Consider the following 19,901-nt stretch of genomic DNA (forward strand, 5'->3'; position numbering starts at 1 on the left):
GTTCTTTAACTCGCGTCATATACTACTTATATCAATGTAAGTAGCACACACCACTAGTAATCTTAGTGATATAAAAATTAGTAAATGTAAACAAACAGACTTTCTTATCAATCCATCACAAAAATACAAAGATGACAATCGTATAACCAATATAAAATTTAATAATAGATAGAATTACGAGATATCTAGTTATGAAAATATACATTGACTACTTTGATATTTTATTAGTAAAAATTTGCGATACAGTCTCATTATATGATTATCTGTTGTATAGTTGTATCTAGACTGGACTGTTTTAATGATAACTTCAGTTATTTGGTAGCATTATTCTATGCTTTAATTGATTTTAGCACTAAATGGCTTTGATTATTGAAATTGTATCCGGATACATTTTAGGGTATAGATTGTTTTACTATGACAATGATAATCGATTTATAAATGGGGTACAAGAGCTGATTTCTAACAAACCATTAGGTAATAAGTTGAGTTAGCTTTAGAAATGTCTAAAATGATAATTTCAGTTAAACGTTATGTAACTGATTCGGTTCTTTCAAATTTCATTTCTAATTTTATTAAATCTCATTGAAAATATTTTATTCGATTTGTATTGTGGTTTTTGACACTGGTTGGATTTAAATCCCATAACAAGTTAAATGAGTTCAAAAGTAAGAAAATTATTAGCTTTTTCAGCTTCATTCTATCTGTTATGTCTTATGCATTACTATGACTTTCTGTACCCTTCAATAATATGAGCTTGTTAAGAGTGGGCAAAATAATTCGTATAAGTTCTATTAAGTGGTACCATTAGGTTATCATTAAATATTGAACGAGTGTCCTGTGAAGTGAGATGATAACTAAGGCCAAGTTGAGACATCTTCGATGATCATTTTGTAACATGGTCTGTATCGGGGGGTATCACCTATGGTTTGTGTTATCTGTTATTATCCTTCGTCTTGATATGTTGACCACTTAAATTACATCTTTTATGCAAGTGTTAATGTAAGCATTTACTGCTTTGACCTTCATGAATATGTCAATATGTTTTTGACGATGTAATGTTTTCCAACTGTTAATTGACAGAATAGTTGGTGATCGGTCAAATAGACTGCAAAATGATCGCTGACATAAAAATGCTTCTAAAAATCCCTGTTGATCGACAAAAGGACATATAATTACCAAATTCTTAATCAGATAGTTTATTAGCATACATTGAACAAGACCATAGTCCAATGTTTTAAGATATCTGAATTTAGTGAAAGTCGATTACTGTCACGCAATTGATTCAATGTAACAGGATAAAGGAGTTAACCACATATTGACTGAGATATAATTGACTTGTTCTAATCACTGTTGTAGACCGCTTATTAATTAAAATGTTCAGTTTTCAACCGATGAGTCACAAGCTCAAATCCCGCTTTACCTCTATTTTAATAAACAGGTAGTACCAAAAGTCCTCGTATAAATAACTTGGCTTAAAAGCCGAGCATATACTCTGTAAATAAGTTAAAATAATGAAGTACGCTGAACTAAATAAAGATTAAATCTTTTCAGTATGAGAATGCACTTTGGATTTTCTCTAAAACCAAAATATCTCAATTCAGTTCTATGATTAGATTGAACGTGGGTTCACGAAGCGGACAAATTGATTTGGGGTTTCACTAATGTAAAATATTCTGAATATGCTTTTTTTTTAAAATAAGTTGATGAATGATGGTGCTAATAACACAAATTATTCCCATTTTGAATGTGATTTCCTTATTCCGAACAACACTCCCTCAATCTTGATAAGTAACGAACTTGGAACCAATAGAATCCTTAAGGAATGGATTATATTTAGTCCATTGAGTAAGTATCCAACAGTTCATCCTTCAGTTATAGCCATGATCCTATGTTCTCAAAAGAAATCTATACAGCAACTCTCTCTAGCATCTTCATCGATATAAGGGTATGTTTTGACTGAACTCCATTCTTTCAAACAATTTTGTAATTTCTTTTGTATTTATAGTATCCGTTTCTTGATTCTTACACAGCGATTACGAAATTGACTTTATTAAAATTCCCTCATCAAATATGTAATCTAACAACTGTTTAATTACATGTTTTCAATTTTCGAAGATTATTATAATCTCCTCCTTTCAATTACTCAATAATCATTTTGAAATTATATAGTTATGATGGTAGATTACGATTAATAGTATTATTTTACTAATATATTATATATGTATATAAACAAATGTGTAGTTTTAATAAACAGCTAATTGCCCCCAAATGCCGTGGTACGGCCGAGAGTAGGGAGTGTCCGCTCTCCCTCTCCAAATGCTCTCACATGGTCACGCGTATATAGTCCTACTCACTGCCTTCTCACGAAAGGGGTGTTGTTTACGAAAATGAGAGGACGAAAAGCGAATGTCCAGCGCTTTACCGGATCCGAAACCAATGGTGCACATGGGCTCCAGTATCCTGAGGGAACAAATGGTGTATGAACCAATTGTTGGTCACCGGCTCCCATGGGACTGCATCTCCTCACCATGCTCCACTACCCTGTGGATCAGGTTTTCAGGTCGAAGACTCGGGGAGTGACCCCTAAGGAAACCACCTGGTTCGGTTTGGGCACCCGGTCAGTATCACAGCCCTCACATATATCGAATGAGATTTGTGTGGCGCATATGTATTTGGTGCCTCCTTCTACCAATATCTATGTGTTGAAATAAATAATTAATAAATAAAACGTCTAATTGAAATGAAATTTCTTCGATCTGTTTTTTTATTATCCATTGATATCCACGTTATCCGTTTTACATCTGACATAGTTGAGATCCGATGACTGTAGCTGCTTATTCAAACCTCGAGAAACTCTTAGAGTTAGTTACTAATACTTACATGATTTCTAATAGCATAAAAGGGTTGTGAAGCCCAACTGTGAAATGAAACATCTGGTCAGTGTTAGCTAAATTTTCCTTAATGCAAATTGTAGATGATAATTTTCACACAGAATATCAGTTTACAATAGATTTGCACACATATGCGTTCATAACATAACAAAGCTTGTCAGGAAAGCGAATAACAAAGAAAAATATTTTCAAAGCATCTAAATAACGTTTCAACTTATACTTTGAGTAAATAATCGATTAAATGTAATTGAGATCATGAATCTATCAATGTTAGACCACCACTGGAAACTTGAAAGCAGTGAACGGCCGTTTCGTCCCAGTGTGGGACTCAGCAGTAAGCATGCACGATTCCGCACGCGGGATTCGAATTCAGGGTCTTCCGTCTCGCGCGCGAATGCCTAACCTCTAGACCACTGAGGCATCACCCAACGGTGTTTTAATATCTAACCTCAACCAATCCACGATATCGAAACCATCTTCCATTGTCTTCAATGGGTAGCTGCCCCACACCCGATGTGATTGAACTCCACTGCTCATGGCTTCTCACTAGAACCCTGAAAGTTACCTCTCGAAGCTAGTCACTAATGAGCACATGAAACTGTTACGTCCTTGATCTGTCTACCACTTTTTGTGCAGAGTATAACTTGTCTAATCTAGATGAAGACCTTGGCGCGGTAGGCTGACTGGTTTAACCTTGAGGCTAGTATGCGTGAGATCAACTGCTTGGGGTAGAGAGACGTAAATTATTCTATCACTTGATTGGCTGACAAGCACGCGAGTGAGAGAAAACAAGTCAACTGGCACACTCCACGATTTATTCCCAATTCCGATCTGGTTCCCGATTTCAGATTAGTGTAAAAGATACATGAATAAATAAATGACTAACCAGACCACAACTCACAACAATTAGGAAAATACAATTATTAGCATAACTGGAGATGTGCGTAGAAAGTAGAGTACAAAATATTACGTTTAAATTACAATAGCTTTGGAACAAAAGGGGATATGGCGGTGAATCATATATCAAACGAAAGCTTATGATCTGTAGAATAGACTAGGGACAAAAATAAATGTTACTGTTTTACAAGCTCTGAATTAAATCAAATAACGTCCCTAGAAACAGCTTCCGTAGTTTTTTAAGGCTTCTTGTTTCTCTGTTCACATCAGAAACGAAATGGCCGTCCAATGATTCCAGGTTTTCAATGGTGGTCCAACATTGATCAGTTCATAATCTCAATTAAAACTCAAGAATCTTCGGAACCCTATACTGATAATCGAATAATTAATGAGTTAAATATTAATTATTTTCAAACACTTGAGTATAAACTGTAATCATGAGTAAGGTTTGATCGAATCCATTTAAATAGCCATATCATACACCAATAAAACGTACATATAAACTATAACTTGATGTTTTTAACATATTCGTATTGATTAATTTCGTCAAATAAAATGAAAATCAGCTTGCATTAGATGTAAATGCAAATGCCTATAAGTAGTATCAAAATTATTAGACCAATTATTTTTCACTATACAGAAATCAATCGCATTTTCCGACTCCATAGTCCTAATCGAATTGCTTCAACTTACCGTAATGCTTGGAATTATCTGTTACTATTACATATGATTACAGTAAAATTGTTCATTGTACTTATTTTATTGTATGTGCATTTTAAATGTACTATTCTTATAGTGTCATGCATGTATATGCATATAATTCTATTTGCTAAGCGGTATTTAAGCAGTTTTACTACATATCTTATATCACCACTTCAGCGTAAAAAAAACAATTATGACAAAAAGAAAATGTTAATGCATTTTAAGATTTCATTATGATCTAAAACCTATTGAACGACTGTTGATATTGATAAATTATTCAATTAAAACAGAGTACCACAAAATGAAGATGTTATCAGAGATTGAAATTACGATCATTGAGACTGTATCTAACGGTGTTTTAATATTTAACCTTAACCAATCCACGATATTACAAACATCTTCCATTGTCTTCAGTGGTTAGCTGTGTGGTGCGTGCTACTTATATTGATATAAGTAGTATATTACGCGAGTCAGGAATGTAATGTCCGGCAGCAGAAGATGAGGGAAGATCAAGAAAGCAAGAGCGGGAATAGGATGCAATTTGTATGAAAAGGCAAGGACAATAAAGTCAGGCATTTTGGAACAGTTGGTGGACATTTTGCAAATTAACGATTTGATATATGGTTCTCAGATTCTATTGTGATGCTCTGTAATTTAACGTTATAGATATTAGATTGTCACTAGAACCCTTAGAGTATAGAAATATACTTCTGCTCACCTGTTGCAGTGTAATGCAGTAAGATTATACACTAATAACTTTGTTGTTATACTTTTAACACGAAAAAGTTGATAAATTATGAAGGGTATAAGTACATACAGTTATCAATGACCAGTAAGTTAGATCGATCAAATAAATCATGAACTTTGATTTTCAAATTCATTAACATGAATTCAGTGTTCGTTATTTGAGATTCGTTAAAATGGAGAGAGTGCTGTAATACTTGAAACTGGGAAACAGTGCTATTTCCATAACGCCAATAGAAATATGAAAACTAATGAAGATGAAGATTTATTTCGCCTTCCGAAATACGTTGACATTAACCAAAACTATGCTCATTTATAGATTGATCTGTATACACAATTGATGATTAATTAATAGGTATCACATAAAGGGTAAATAAATAAAATTATTACAAAAACCTATGCTACATGTGATGCTAAACGCAGTTCATATATATTTATTTAAACACATAAACATTGGTACAAGGAGGTACCAAACAGATATGCGCCACATAAATCGAATGATTTATGTGAGGGCTGTGATAATGTCCGGGTGCCCAAATCGAAGCAGGTGGTTTTATTAATGGGCCACACCCCAAGCCTTTGACCTGAAGGTTTAATCCATAAGGCAATGGAGCAAATAAGATGCAGTCCCATGGCGGTCGGTAACCAACAGTAGGTACATACTCCATTTGTTTCCTTAGGATCACAAAATAAAGATAAATTAAAACGAATGTCATTACTGACAAAACAACACCCTGTAAATATTTCTGCTGAATGGTTATCATACTGAATTAAAAACTGAAGTAGTACTGGATTAAAATCACACTGAGTTAAAAAGGTGATCTTGTCATTTTATTTCATCCTAATATGATCATTAATAAAATAGTCGTGGAGTTGTTGATATATATCTATCTATCAGACAATTCTCTCTAGTAACGAAATCGTAGATATTACTTCTTTCGTAGCCTAGATTTGTCAGTTCAGTCAGTCAGTAACAACGTAGAACTTCGTACGTACGTACATCAGTTCGAGTTGCCATACCACATTAGCACAGAGATGCAGTTGTCGATTCAAATCCCGTAGTGGTAGACGCAGTAAGAGTATAAGCAATAATCTGAAAAATTAGGGTTTAAGATGTTATTCAAGGAGTATAATCCAGTGAAATAAATTTGGAAAGAGAAAAAAGAGACAAGGAGGAATAAGGAGATCAAAATTTGGGAGAACACAAAGAGTGGATGTACCTGCACAGTTGCAAACGATTTTGAGCCATGTCATTCAAGGTCTCTAACCATCAGTTGCTATCATCTCCCAGTCCTCAACCAGCTAATCTACACCTACCAACATGACTCAGTCCACTTGTCAGTGACTTCATGGACTTGTGCCATGTTTTGGTCTGGCCACCCCTAACTTTCTTCCAACCTACTCCCATACCATCGCACGTCGAGGCAGTCGGTGGTTGAGCATACGTAACACGTGTCCCAGTCATCTCAACTGATGAAGTTTCACTACGTCATCAATTGATTTGCTATCCTTACCTAGTACCCGTTTCCTAACAACTGCATTACTTACTCGATGGTCCCAGTATATACGAGTAATGTTTCGAAGACACCTATGATCAAATACTAGTAACCTACGAATATCTTCTACTCTTACCGGCCATGTTTCACTGCTATAAAGTAGGACAGAACGAACTGCTGAGCAGTAAACACTTTTTTTGGTTGGTAGATAGATATCTCGCCTACGCCATAAATGACGCAATTTGGCAGAAGCTAGTCGAGCCTTCTGTATTCGTGCTGAGATTTCTTCACACACCAGACCACAAGGGCTGATGAGACTTCCAAGATAAGTGAAGCGATTGACACGCTTAATTACTTCACTCCCTATCATTAGTTTGGGTGTCGATGCAACCCAATCCTGAAGCAACATTTTGCATTTCAAGGGGGAGAATCGCATCCCGAACATGCTTGCATAGTTGCTTAGAGTGGTCAGAAGACTCTGCATGTTGTCAGCGTCTTCGCCAAATAGAACTATGTCATCAGCATATTCTAAGTCAACAAGTGAACCTCCCGGTAGAAGTTCAACCCCTGGAAATCTAGACGAGGAAAATGTTACCTCTAAAAGTACGTCAATGACAAAGTTAAACAAGAATGGAGAGAGTGGACAGCTCTGATGAACACCACTTGAGGGAATCAATTCTGATGACAGTTCGCCATAAGCTCTCACTCTACCAGTTATATTCGACTAGAGAGCTTTTATAAGGTTAATGTACTTCTTTGGTACTCCTTTCACTGACAAACACTGCCATAGAACCTCACGATCAACAGAATCGGACGCTGCCTTAAGGTCGAGCAATACTACGATTGTGGGGCGTCTGAATGTATGTCTGTGTTCTAGGACCTGACGTAGTGTGAATATGTGGTCTATACAACCACGTCCAGGTCGAAGACCAGCCTGATTTTCTCTAGTCTGTTCTTCACGAGCTTTGGTTAGGCGTCGAAGTATTATTGAGGCTAATATTTAAGACACTATATTAGTCAAACTGATTCCTCTGTGATTGTCACAAGAGGACTTTTGTTCTTTCTTATAGACTGGCACAATCAGTGATTGAGACCAGTCAGATGGGATTACGTCCAGTTGCCAAATCTTACCTAAGACCTCAGTTAATCTCACTGCTAATACTGAACCACCATCCTTAAAAATCTCAGGAGTAAACCTGTCAGGGCCTACTGCTCTCTCTCGCTTCAGATTTCCTATAGCTTTGTAGTTTTGTCAGTTCGCATGTAAACTTCTGATAAGTATAAGAAGTGGTCAAAAAAATACCCAAGCAGCATTCGTATTGTTGACCTAAGGTCACCTAATCTAATTTCACATCGTGTTATTTCTTAGCGGACGTTCGACTAATGAAAGAAATTACTTTACAAGACACATCTGTCATTAGTCTTTATATATCAAATATAAGCTTAATATTTAAGAATTGATATACAACTTAAACGTTATTGATGTTAAAACGTATTACTTGGAAAGTGTGAAGTTAGTTTTATGTAAACGATTTTTCCATAGTGAATTCAGTTTAACTGCAAAAGCGTTTTATATTTCATATAGAAAGTAGTTAGTTTATAATTCCAAGTGTGAACTGGTTGTAGACTTACATCCGTCACTTCCTACTGGTGCATGATTAAAAGGTTTTTTTTCTTCTTCAAATAAATTAAAGATTACCTACAAGATCAATAAAGTACATTACTCACTAGTAACCTGTATTATAATAGATTTCGTTAGATTCTACCTTATGTATGCTTGCAAATACAAGATGTTAAGAAACTTTAAACTATGTATAAACATACAATGAAGTTCATTTTGATTATCAGCGGTTCTCAAGAAAACATCGAGGAAGCTCTAAGAAGCTCAGAAAAAGTCGAAGATATTCCATCCAATCATCGTTTGGAAGAATATGCCAGAATCCTTACATGTGGCTTCCCTATTGGACAAATGCTAATAACCTCCTATATGCGGATTGGAGGACTATAATGATGATTTCGTTGTTACTAAAAACTATAAATATCTGACAGTTTTGTACCGTAGATGACACTTTGGAATAGCATTTTTTTCACCTGTGATCTGTTTTCTCATTTGCGACTTGGGAGGGTTCTAGCGTTCGAGTGCTCAAGTTATACGTGGTATATTAAGAAACTAAGCTCTAGATATAACAACTGCTGACGGGGTTAGTTTATCAAGATGTCATTTACCTTTGACCAATTTGAAGCCTTGTTGGAGAAACAAGAAAAACGTTGCGAACAGTTCCAGATTCGTATTCTAGAAGCTCTAACCCAGCAAATGAACGTAAATCAGAATGGGCTTACAGATGATCCTTCCAAATCTCATGTTGACCACATCATTAATTCTGTCCATGAATTTCATTTTGATGGTTTGACTGGTGTTACATTTGAATCGCAGTTCATCAAATACGAAGATGTATTCAAGGTCAACCTAGAAAAATTTGATGATGTCGCGAAGGTCGGAGTAATGTTACGCAAACTTGGCACAGGTGAACATGAACGCTACACCAACTTTATTCTTCCCAAGAACCCCAGATACCTTTCATTTGATGCAACGGTTGTAACGTTGTCGCAAATATTTGGTAAACAATCATCTTTGTTCAATATTCGTTACGAATATCTGAAGTTGGCTAAAGCTGGAATTGATGACTGGGTGCAACATGCTAGTGTAGTGAACAAAAACACTAGTGGGGACAATCGAATGTACTTAACACAAAATTACAGGATTTGTTAATAAAATCTAACAATCATAAAGTAAATGCTTAGTTTGCAAAACGTCCACCAATTGTCTGAAAAAGACTCAGACTTCATTGTTCTTGCATTTTCATAAAAATTACATTCTGTCTCCATTCTTTACTGTTCGTTCCTCTTGCCTCTCTGCTGCCGGACATTCTGTTCCTGACTAACTTCATATACTACTTATGTCAATATAAGTAGCACACCACACTAGCATAGTAAATCGGGAGTATGAGCGTTTCAAATTATGACAGAAGATCAGTTTAAGTGTCTTGTTTTTATATGCAGCTTGCAGTCGCCTGAAGATGCCGACATCGGAACCAGAATTCGCAGTAAAATTGAATAGTGTCCAAATATAACGTTACAAGAGGTGACGAGTGAATGTTAGAGGTTGGTAAACTTAAACAATGACAATTCTATGGTTGAAAACAATGGCCAATCACCATACGTATAGGTAAAAATTAGGCGGAAAGATTCTTTTGTAGGACAGTTCAAACAATCAGCTTACATCCTCGTGCTGGTTATGCGATGAGTGGCATTACGATAAATTTTGCCTATATAAAAGCTACACGTAGGGATTCTGGAATATTCTTCCAAAAGATGATTGGATGGAATATCTTCGGCTCTTTCTGAGATTCTTAAAGCTTCCTCGAGTTCATCCATGCACCGTTCTCATAAATTTATGATAAAACCGAGAATAACAAATTAAACAGAATAAGATGATTACATTTCCTCAGCTGTTTCTTACAATTCATAAGATTTCAAAATTAGATTCAAGATATTACAGACTGATTGCCACACCAACATTTTGTTCAGTCATTTGAAGTTTATTTAAACCTTCACTACAAAACATTAATACACACTTACATTAAACTCTAATTGACTTTATTCCAAACTGTAATTTTCTTATTTCGATCTCTTTTCTTCTTCTTCTTCTTCTTCTTCTTCTTCTTATTTTTTAATCTTCGCGCGCTTATACAATACGACAGCTTGGGACGACGCAAATTATCCATTCCAGGTTGCTCTATGATGTTTATGTTCAGATTTTCTCATTTTAATTTTAAAATATTCTAAATTGTAAGCAACAGCTGTGGAAAATCTGTCAATATGAAATAATTTCATACCATCTTGTTCAAACTGTTAGTCTCATACATTTCAATTTAGTAAATGGAACTATGTAAATTAAAAATAATATAATAAAGTGTGATCAGATCAGCAAACCAATCCAGATTGAAAATTCAAGATCACAGTAGATATTTCGAAAAGAATCCTCACTGTTTATTGTATCATGATTAGTAGTTATTATTTATTTCAACACATAGATATTGGTAGAAGGAGGCACCAAATACATATGCGCCACACAAATCTCATTCGATATGTGTGAGGGCTGTGATACTGACCGGGTGCCCAAACCGAACCAGGTGGTTTCCTTAGGGGGTCACTCCCCGAGTCTTCGACCTGAAAACCTGATCCACAGGGTAGTGGAGCATGGTGAGGAGATGCAGTCCCATGGGAGCCGGTGACCAACAATTGGTTCATACACCATTTGTTCCCTCAGGATACTGGAGCCCATGTGCACCATTGGTTTCGGATCCGGTTAAAACGCTGGACATTCGCTTTTCGTCCTCTCATTTTCGTAAACAACACCCCTTTCGTGAGAAGACAGTGAGTAGGACTTCCCTGGCAGAGACTATATACACGTGGCCATGTGAGAGCATTTGGAGAGGGCCTTGGGCTTCTGACAGTTTCTGAAATCATACTAAACATAATAGTATGATAATTAATTATTCAATCAGAAATTCGACACGTGAGTACTTTCTAGATGTTTTTGAGAATCTTTTATTCATCGTTTATTGGATAAAATGTTTCTCAACATTTTCAGGGCCCCTTTAGACTATTTCGAAGAATATTTCGGACCTCTCCAACATGTATAGTCTGTTTTCTGATTGATTAAAATGGTGAAAAACTCTAAATCAGTCAGCAACAATGTAGAACTTCGTACGTACGTACATCAGTTCGAGTTGCCATATCACATTAGCACAGAAATACAATTGTCGACTCAAATTCCATAATCATAGAAGTATTATAGAAAATAGTCAGAAAGATGAGGGTTTAAGATGTTATTCAAGGAGTATAATCCAGTGAAATAAACTTGGGAAGAGAAAAAAAGAAAGGGACATGAAGAATTCAGAAGATTAGAAATTGGGAGAACAAAAAGAGTTGATCACTTTAATATTTAGTGATTGAATTCGTGAGTCAATTGAAGCTAGACCACCATAAAAAAACCTGGCAGCATTGGACGGCTGTTTCGTCCTATTGTGAGACTCCTCAGAAGTGCGCACCCACGACCAAGCCTCGCGAGGATCGAACTCAGGACCTACCAGTCCTGCGCGCGAACGTATAACCTCTAGACCACTGAGCTGGTCGGCATCCAAAGGTGTTAATGTCTAACTTCAAGCAATTCATTATATTTTTCTATGTCGACGTCATAATCGAACTTGAAACTATATGTTTATCATACGTAAAAAGATAAGATAAATCAGTGAAATTAAATCAGGCATTTATATATATATATATGATTAGTGTTGGAAATGGTTGGAAGAAAGTCAGGGGCGGCCAAACCAAAACATGGCATCAGTGCTTGAAGTCACTAACTTCTGATCTGAGCCATGTTGGTGGATTCATAATACTCGGTTGGGGTCCGCGTGACTATCGCAATCAATGGTTGGAGACTCTGGGTGACATATTTCAGATTGTATCACAATGGCGTAGGTGTATACACTGTTTGCTTTCCATTAAAATGTGAGATTAAAACTATATCTTACTTTCTTCCTGTATTATATCCTTATGCACAATCTTTCTTTTATGTATTACTACCATTGAAGTAACTGCTTCTATGAATTCGGTATTCATCTTGTTGTGCTAATGAGGTGTGGCAAGTTGGATCGATGCATATATGTGCCTGGTCCTACGTGTAGCTGACTGACTGACCTCTCACATGGCCACATGTATACAGCCATTGCCAGAGAGGTACTACTCACTGCCTTCTCATGGCATTGCTGTTGTTGACCAAATTGAGCGGATGAAAAGCGAACGTTCGGCGCTTTAACCGAGTTGATAGACATCTGGAGGAGTTGGAAAACCCTAATCTCAAACCAATAGTACACATGGTCTCCAGTATCTTAAAAGTACAAATGGAGTATGAACCAATTGTTGATCACCGACCGCCATGAGACTGCATCTCCCAATGTTGCTGCAGTGTCTTGTAGATCAGACCTTTAAGTCAACGGCTTTGGGTGCAGCCCTCTAAGAACATCATCTGCTTCAGTTTGGCTGACCTAGCAGTATTACAACCTACACACAAATCAAATGAGTTGTAACTGCTAGGATCTATTTATGAATTATAGAGATTTAGTAGAAGTTGTCTCATGAACTGTAAAAGTACAATTTTTATTCATTATTATTATTATTTTCTCCATATGATTGACAAATCGTTTTTCATTAAGGTTAATAAGCAAATAAATAAATTTGTAATGATGTTTATAAAAAAATAATCTTTATCAACAGTGAATAAGTCAATATTATCATAGAAGAATGTCAAAGATTCAAGAAATCATCAAATAAAACTAGTTCTTCTCAATCATCTTTGATCAAATGTTATACAATAGAGTATTTAGCTCTGTTATTATCTTAATTCAATATTTAATACTTCAAATATGATCCCTTTTTTTGTTTCCTATTGAGTCAATCAAGTTCCATTTGTTTCAAATGAATGATGTGATTGGATAGAAACTCGTTTCTGTTTTGTTTTTGTTTTTAGAAAGTATACGGATACATTATAAAAATTCATTAGTAATAATGAGTTAGTTACGGAGATGAAGGAAAGAAGAGAGAGAGGGGGGAGAGAGAGAAAGAGATATTATTTTTATTAATAATGATAATAAACGCTGTAATTGTAAGATTTCGTAATTCAAACATTCAATAAAGTACAAATAATAAAGAAAAAAAACAGTATTTTGTTGATTACTGTCAGCTGTGAAATAGTGATTGATGATGTCATAAAAGGTTAAAAGAAAAGAAGTACTGATAAAATCAATAAAATCAATAGCATGTATAATATTATGTATATATATATATGTCTGTAAGTATATGTATCTTCCAGTAATATTTGTGCATCATTCCACATTACTTTGATAACCATTCGTTCCTGGACAACCTTGTACTCCTCCTACCTTGGTAGTTGATAACACATTTGATTGTCTTATTTCAGCTGGTGGAGTAGATAAAGGTCTTAATTCTCTGTAATAAATCTTAAGAGAATTTTAAAAAAATAAAGAGAATATTAATGATATACAGAAAATATTGTGATGTTTTTGTGTGCATTTAGTAAACATCATTAGAATCTACTTAAATAGATCTAAATATCTCCTCACTAGTGACTGACTTCAAGAGATACTTCTGGAGTTCTAGTGAGAAGCCGTTACCAGTGGAGTTCAACCAGGTCTGCTATGAGATATCAGCTCACTGAAGACAATGGTGTACGGTGGCGCAACTTCGTGGATTGGTTGAAGTTAGACATTAACACCGTTGGGTGCCGGCTCAGTGGTCTAATGGTTAGGTACTCGCGCGCGAAACCAGCAGGTCCTGGGTTCGAGTCCCGTGGGGGGTGTGGTCGTGGACGCGCACTGCTGAGGAGTCCCATACTAGAGCGGAACGGCCGTCCAGTGCTTCCAGGTTTTCCATGGTGGTCTAGCTTCAAATTGTCTCACGATTTCAATCTCTAAATATCTTTGGATTAATCAGTTCCGATGGTGTGGTTAGTGACCAGTTACCTTCATAAACTTTGTTATCTTTATATTTATTTTCAATAAACTGCTATGTTAAGTTGATCTCGGATTATGTAGCTCATTGACCACCTACCCCTCACTAATTGATGGATTGAATTTATGCTAATATGTCTATCCACTCAAAACTAGAAACCATGTAGCCATTCTAGAGATTTCTTAACCTACTTGCAATTTTCCTCACTCTGATATGTTGACATTATTTTACTCAAATTCATCTCTATAATTGTTCACATAAATTGATGTAACTAATACTATACTATTCCATTAAACCATATTATATTCGTAAATGTGTAGATAGAAAGGATGTTTAACAAATTGTTCATCACAGTAGATGAAACGTATATTGTAAATGATGATAGATTTGTCCTCTTTCATTATTGCAATTCTTGTTCTGATACAAAAGTGGATTTATTGTGTAAGCAAGATTAATTCAAAAAAAAAATTTAAAACTGCTAAGTCTTGGTGATTGGACGCTTTATTCGTTCTTAAGCTATTCTGATAACCCACACGCTAGAACTATACAGCGACCTGAACACCAGGGAGAAGACGCAAAGTATGAGAGAAATACTTTACTCCAAGGTTCGTTTTTGTACAGAAAACATGGGTATTTATAGACGTTAACGTTTGTTAAATCAACATCATATTTCGGCCAATTCGTTAACGACATATTATGCTACTGATCAATAGTAGCACGCTACGTTGGGATTCTATAATGCACCATCATGCTCTGATTGGCTAAGACCCTTCGGCTCCTTTTGGGCCGCTGGAGGCTCCGTTGAAGTTCTCCGAAAGCCGACTCAACAAAAACACTAATAGTAATTTCCGGTGTATTTTCATAAATGGTTAATTTTTTAAACATTTTGTTTTTGTGATGAAACTACCAAAAAAATCTTTTAATTTTGAAATAAACTTAGATGATTTTATATTAAAAGACACTGAAACTTGGAGAACTGAGAAAGCTATCATCCAGAAGATACAAGTGTTTATTAACAGTTGTCTACATAAAATACTTTAGATTTATTAGCCAGACACTATCAACAACAACCTACTGTGGGAGAGAACAAATCAGATTACAACAGAGAAAGAAATCAGGAAGAAGCAGTGGATGTGGATAGCACACAAATTAAGGAAAGCACCAAACTGAGTCACAACGCAAGCCCTCACTTAGAATTCTCAAAGCCAAAGGAGAAAAGGAAGAGCAAAGAAAACATTATGCCGAGAAATGGAGACAGACATGAAAAGAATGAACAACAATTGTTTAGAACTAGAAAAGAAGGGCCAGGACAGAGTGGGTTGGAGAATGTTGGTCGGCAGCCTATGCTCCATTGGGAGTAACAGGCGTAAGTAAGCAACATGATGCCATGCGCGTCAAGTCCTCACTTTTGTCTAAATAGATGATTTATAACGTTCAAATAAACGAGTTATTTCAACTTACTGTGTTAATACAAAAAACTTTCGAACGAAATAACTAATTGGTGGTTCACTAAATAATAATAGGGAATATAGTGAAGTAGGGATTCTAAAGTTGTTAACCACTCCTACATATAGATCTCGTCAATCGTTGTCTTAAAACTTCGTTTCACTATCTCTTACATGAGCTTGTCAATAGTGCTTTTGTAAACAGTGATAAATATTTCATAAGACCTAATGAACATGAGAATAATGCATACAAAAACTTTAGTGTGAATCTTTTATCAATCATGTAATAGTAGTTGTGTAATATGAATTAGACAATATTAAGACTGAAAATTGACAAATTGCCAGAATCATTGGAACATGTCAGATAAGCACTTTCCATACTCATAATATCCGAACACACTTGCTTAAACATTACTGTATGAACTTTACCTGACAAGTTTTGCTGAATAATTTCAAATCTAAACACCTTCAGTTCTATATTAACGATATTTGTCTACCTAAGAACGCTACTGTTGAGTCGGCTTTCGGAGAACTTCAACGGAGCCTCCAGCGGCCCAAAAGGAGCCGAAGGGTCTTAGCCAATCAGAGCATGATGGTGCATTATAGAATCCCAACGTAGCGTGCTACTATTGATCAGTAGCATAATATGTCGTTAACGAATTGGCCGAAATATGATGTTGATTTAACAAACGTTAACGTCTATAAATACCCATGTTTTCTGTACAAAAACGAACCTTGGAGTAAAGTATTTCTCTCATACTTTGCGTCTTCTCCCTGGTGTTCAGGTCGCTGTATAGTTCTAGCGTGCGGGTTTCCAGAATACATTAGGAAACGAACATAGCGTTCAATTCGCAAGATTTGTCAGCTACAAAAATATTTTAATATCCTAATTATAAATGAAAAAGTGTTATTGGGGAAACACTTTCTACATTTGTAGTAAAAAGTCAAATATCATTCTATTCAGAAATCAAAACATTTTGTGGTCAGACAGTAAAATATGAATTTTTAAGCGCCTAAACCTCTTAGTAATTTCAGCTAAATGACACATTAATTTACAAATATCAGTCAATCCATTGAATCAACACTCTGCCTGAAAAAAATGTTTTACACAATACAACATCACGTATCATCATGGGTATTTTTAAGAATGGAATCTGTTTGAACGTACCTTCTCCATTCTACTAGGGACTCTATTTAAAATACCCATAAATAATGTAGTAGACGGTCTTTGTCGATTGCGCATTCTACGTGTGAACTTTTTCAGAGCTGGATAAATGTGACAAAAACAGTTTTTTTTAAAGAAAATTAAAAAAAAAAACCGATAAAATGGACTATACACCTCATTATTTAAAAGGTATGCATGAAAATGTCGTGATTCACATGCAGGTGCTTTAATACAAGCTTTAATTTGGCATCAAATTGATGCATGGTAGGATATTAGGATCCACTGATCAAACTATGTCGCCAGAGAATTTGTATATTCTTGGTCAGATTGCAGGATTGATACACATGTAGGAGCTATATAATAAACTATATCTTATTACATTGATTCTCACCTATATGTGCATTACTCAGTGGTATCAAGTTAGATAAAGTGGATTATTCTTAAAAGATGTTCTCATTCTTATTACTTCAAATACTTATATCTATCATACGAAATCCGATTTATATCATGTCATTAAGGTGATAAACTTTTGAATGATTAAATACATATTGGTCATATCTAAGATTAAATTAACTGCATACTATAGACCATTTGTACGATAAATGGTAATATTTGGCGAGTAATTCAGTTATATTGGTTGATTATCACTTGGCCAAACTAGTTACATGAATTCAGACTACTGGTTGTGGTTAACAACGCATAAATATACAGTCCTCTTCCTTTTATAACAGATAAACAAACATTGCCTGAGAACTGTCATCCAGTTGTGAACAAATAGATTTATTTATGCCCATTAAGAATGGAGGGTATCCCTCGGTTACCAGTATCCGATCACAGGTGTATACGAAGCACTGCTCGTGTATTTTGGGACCAGTGAATAAGCAATGCCTAGGTTGGAAATAGGGTATTAGATGAGGATGTGTTGGGGATGTTATATCCCCAGATCTCACTTGGTAAATACCTTATTTTCGTGATTTTATTTTGAAAATTTGAATTTCTTTGTCATCGCGCCAAAATCGCTCTTTTCACAACGTCATATTTCCCACTTGGGAGAATACTAAACGCTATTGGTCCGTTGTTTCTTTTAGTACGCTATTTTGTAACTCTTCCCAAGGACAGTTTTATGCTGTATATATATATATATATATATATATATATATATATATATATATATATATATATATACGTTTGATTTGTGCCTGTTGTTATCGCTCGTGCTTCTGGCTGCTTGCGGAATATATTTGCCGTTCGAACTTGGACTTCTCTCTCTAGTTAGCGGGGCTGGGACGCATCAGAATAGCTAACTTATTGGTTTTTGGTCACAGAGTCGTTGTTCCGTTCGCAGACTAAGTGAACTCGTAATCGCTTCAAACATAGCAGAATGGAAAATCGATTCGTGAGGTAGTAAATCTTCATCAAATGAAATGGTTAGGACATGTATTACATATGTCCAAGCACCGCCTATCTCGACAGGTGCTGTCGTCTGTTGTAGGAGTAGGCTGGTAGAAAGCTAGGGATGGTCAAATCAGCGCATGACATCAATCCATTAATTCATTGACTGTTGAACTGAGCTGGGTAGGTGGACGCAAACTACCTAGTTGGAGTTCACGCGATTGTTATATCAAATGATTAGAGATTTTGTATAACATGGCTCAAAATCGTTTGCAATGGTGCAGGCGCATCCATTCTTTGTCTCTCTCAAATTCTAAGATCCTAAATTACTCATAATTTTTTTATTTCATCGGTTTATACTTTCTTCTCGAATGTATCCTCCATGTCCAATCTTTAAAATCACCATTCATACTATTGCTACCTCTACAATTCTAGTGTTTTTCCTGACAAATTCATCGCTCTGTGCTAATGAGGTGTGAAAACTTGAACCGAACTTGAAAGTACAAGGTTCTACATCGGGACTGACTATGTATTTGCCCAATCAATAATCCAAGACAGAGAAATGTCTATGGAACCTTAATTTACAAAACCGAATCCATAGATATATAAATCAGTGTTGCATACACATTTGTCCTTCCGACCCAGTCAAGAATATGAAGAATGATACCTTGGCTAGGAGCACAATTAAGATCCTTTGATACAATGCCTCTTTTATAATCTTTTTATTGCTACTTGATTTTAAGGTGTTGTTTGAATACAAAAACATGATCTCCTTAGAATCATTCAGCTAACCACTAAAACTATAAGATCTCACTGAATGCACTATCATTTAAGGTCATATAATTGCAATCAAACTTTAATCTGTCTGATCCATCATATCCAATATCACCTATGAATTATTGTCTTATTGCTGACTTGATAAATTCTACACTCCATAGATATATTTTTTTCACTGCATCATCTTTAAGAAACTCATCTTAAAGTTAATCAGTAATCACTTAACTTAATAGTAAAACGTGTTTCATGTTATTGTTGAACAAATTAACAAAATCTCACTTACTATATACAAAAATAATATATCGTAAAGGTATGAAATAGAGCATTATTGAAATCATTAAAATAGTCACCAAGAATAAACAACTCAAAGAAGGATATCTCCATCTGCATAAACTATAAAGGAAAATGAGAAAAAAAAGAAGGTTAATTGTGGTGTATGTTGAGAGCAATCAAATTGACAACAAATAATAAAATCCTGTCAGATCATTGAAAAAACGGTTCAACTAAACTTTGTAGAAGGAACAAATTGACAAAATCTTTATCGTTGAATTGAAATTTAATCTGAACTGATTGATGTTGTTTCTATAGGAACACAATGTCTTCAGTTTTATGCTCATCTAAGATAACTGTGTTCCTTACCAGAAAGCTTTAATGTGGTATGAAATAGAACAGATGGACTGTGAGTAGACTTGGAATCCAGGATAAATTCTCCTCCCTATCTGGAACTCGTCAGATGAATATATCTGCATGTCACTGTTGATGTTCACGTTGAAAATCAAACTCTAACAATAATAATAAT

At 35.4% G+C, this 19,901-nt stretch overlaps 2 protein-coding genes across 4 annotated transcripts in view; one reads left to right on the forward strand and one right to left on the reverse strand.

The window, feature by feature from the left end:
- Positions 1-8,945: 8,945 nt before the first annotated feature.
- Positions 8,946-9,520, forward strand: MS3_00008193 (uncharacterized protein; the record flags this gene model as incomplete). The annotated part of the gene is made up of 1 exon (XM_012940481.3): positions 8,946-9,520. One exon carries the CDS (start codon positions 8,946-8,948, stop codon positions 9,498-9,500), a length of 555 nt encoding a protein of 184 aa, XP_012795935.2. The 3' UTR covers positions 9,501-9,520.
- A 3,429-nt stretch (positions 9,521-12,949) lies between these two features.
- MS3_00010025 (uncharacterized protein) overlaps positions 12,950-19,901 on the reverse strand; it is a 77,760-nt gene continuing 70,808 nt past the window's right edge. For all 3 annotated transcript variants that reach the window (XM_051218354.1, XM_051218356.1, XM_051218355.1), the window contains 3 exons: positions 19,386-19,495; positions 16,937-17,034; positions 12,950-13,812 (listed from right to left, as the gene is read on the reverse strand). In XM_051218354.1, coding sequence (XP_051072979.1) covers positions 13,678-13,812; positions 16,937-17,034; positions 19,386-19,495 — 343 coding nt within the window. In that variant the 3' untranslated portion in view covers positions 12,950-13,677. The remainder of the gene's footprint in view (positions 13,813-16,936; positions 17,035-19,385; positions 19,496-19,901) is intronic.

Source organism: Schistosoma haematobium, chromosome 1 (assembly GCF_000699445.3).
Source record: "Schistosoma haematobium chromosome 1, whole genome shotgun sequence".
NCBI lineage: Eukaryota > Metazoa > Platyhelminthes > Trematoda > Strigeidida > Schistosomatidae > Schistosoma > Schistosoma haematobium.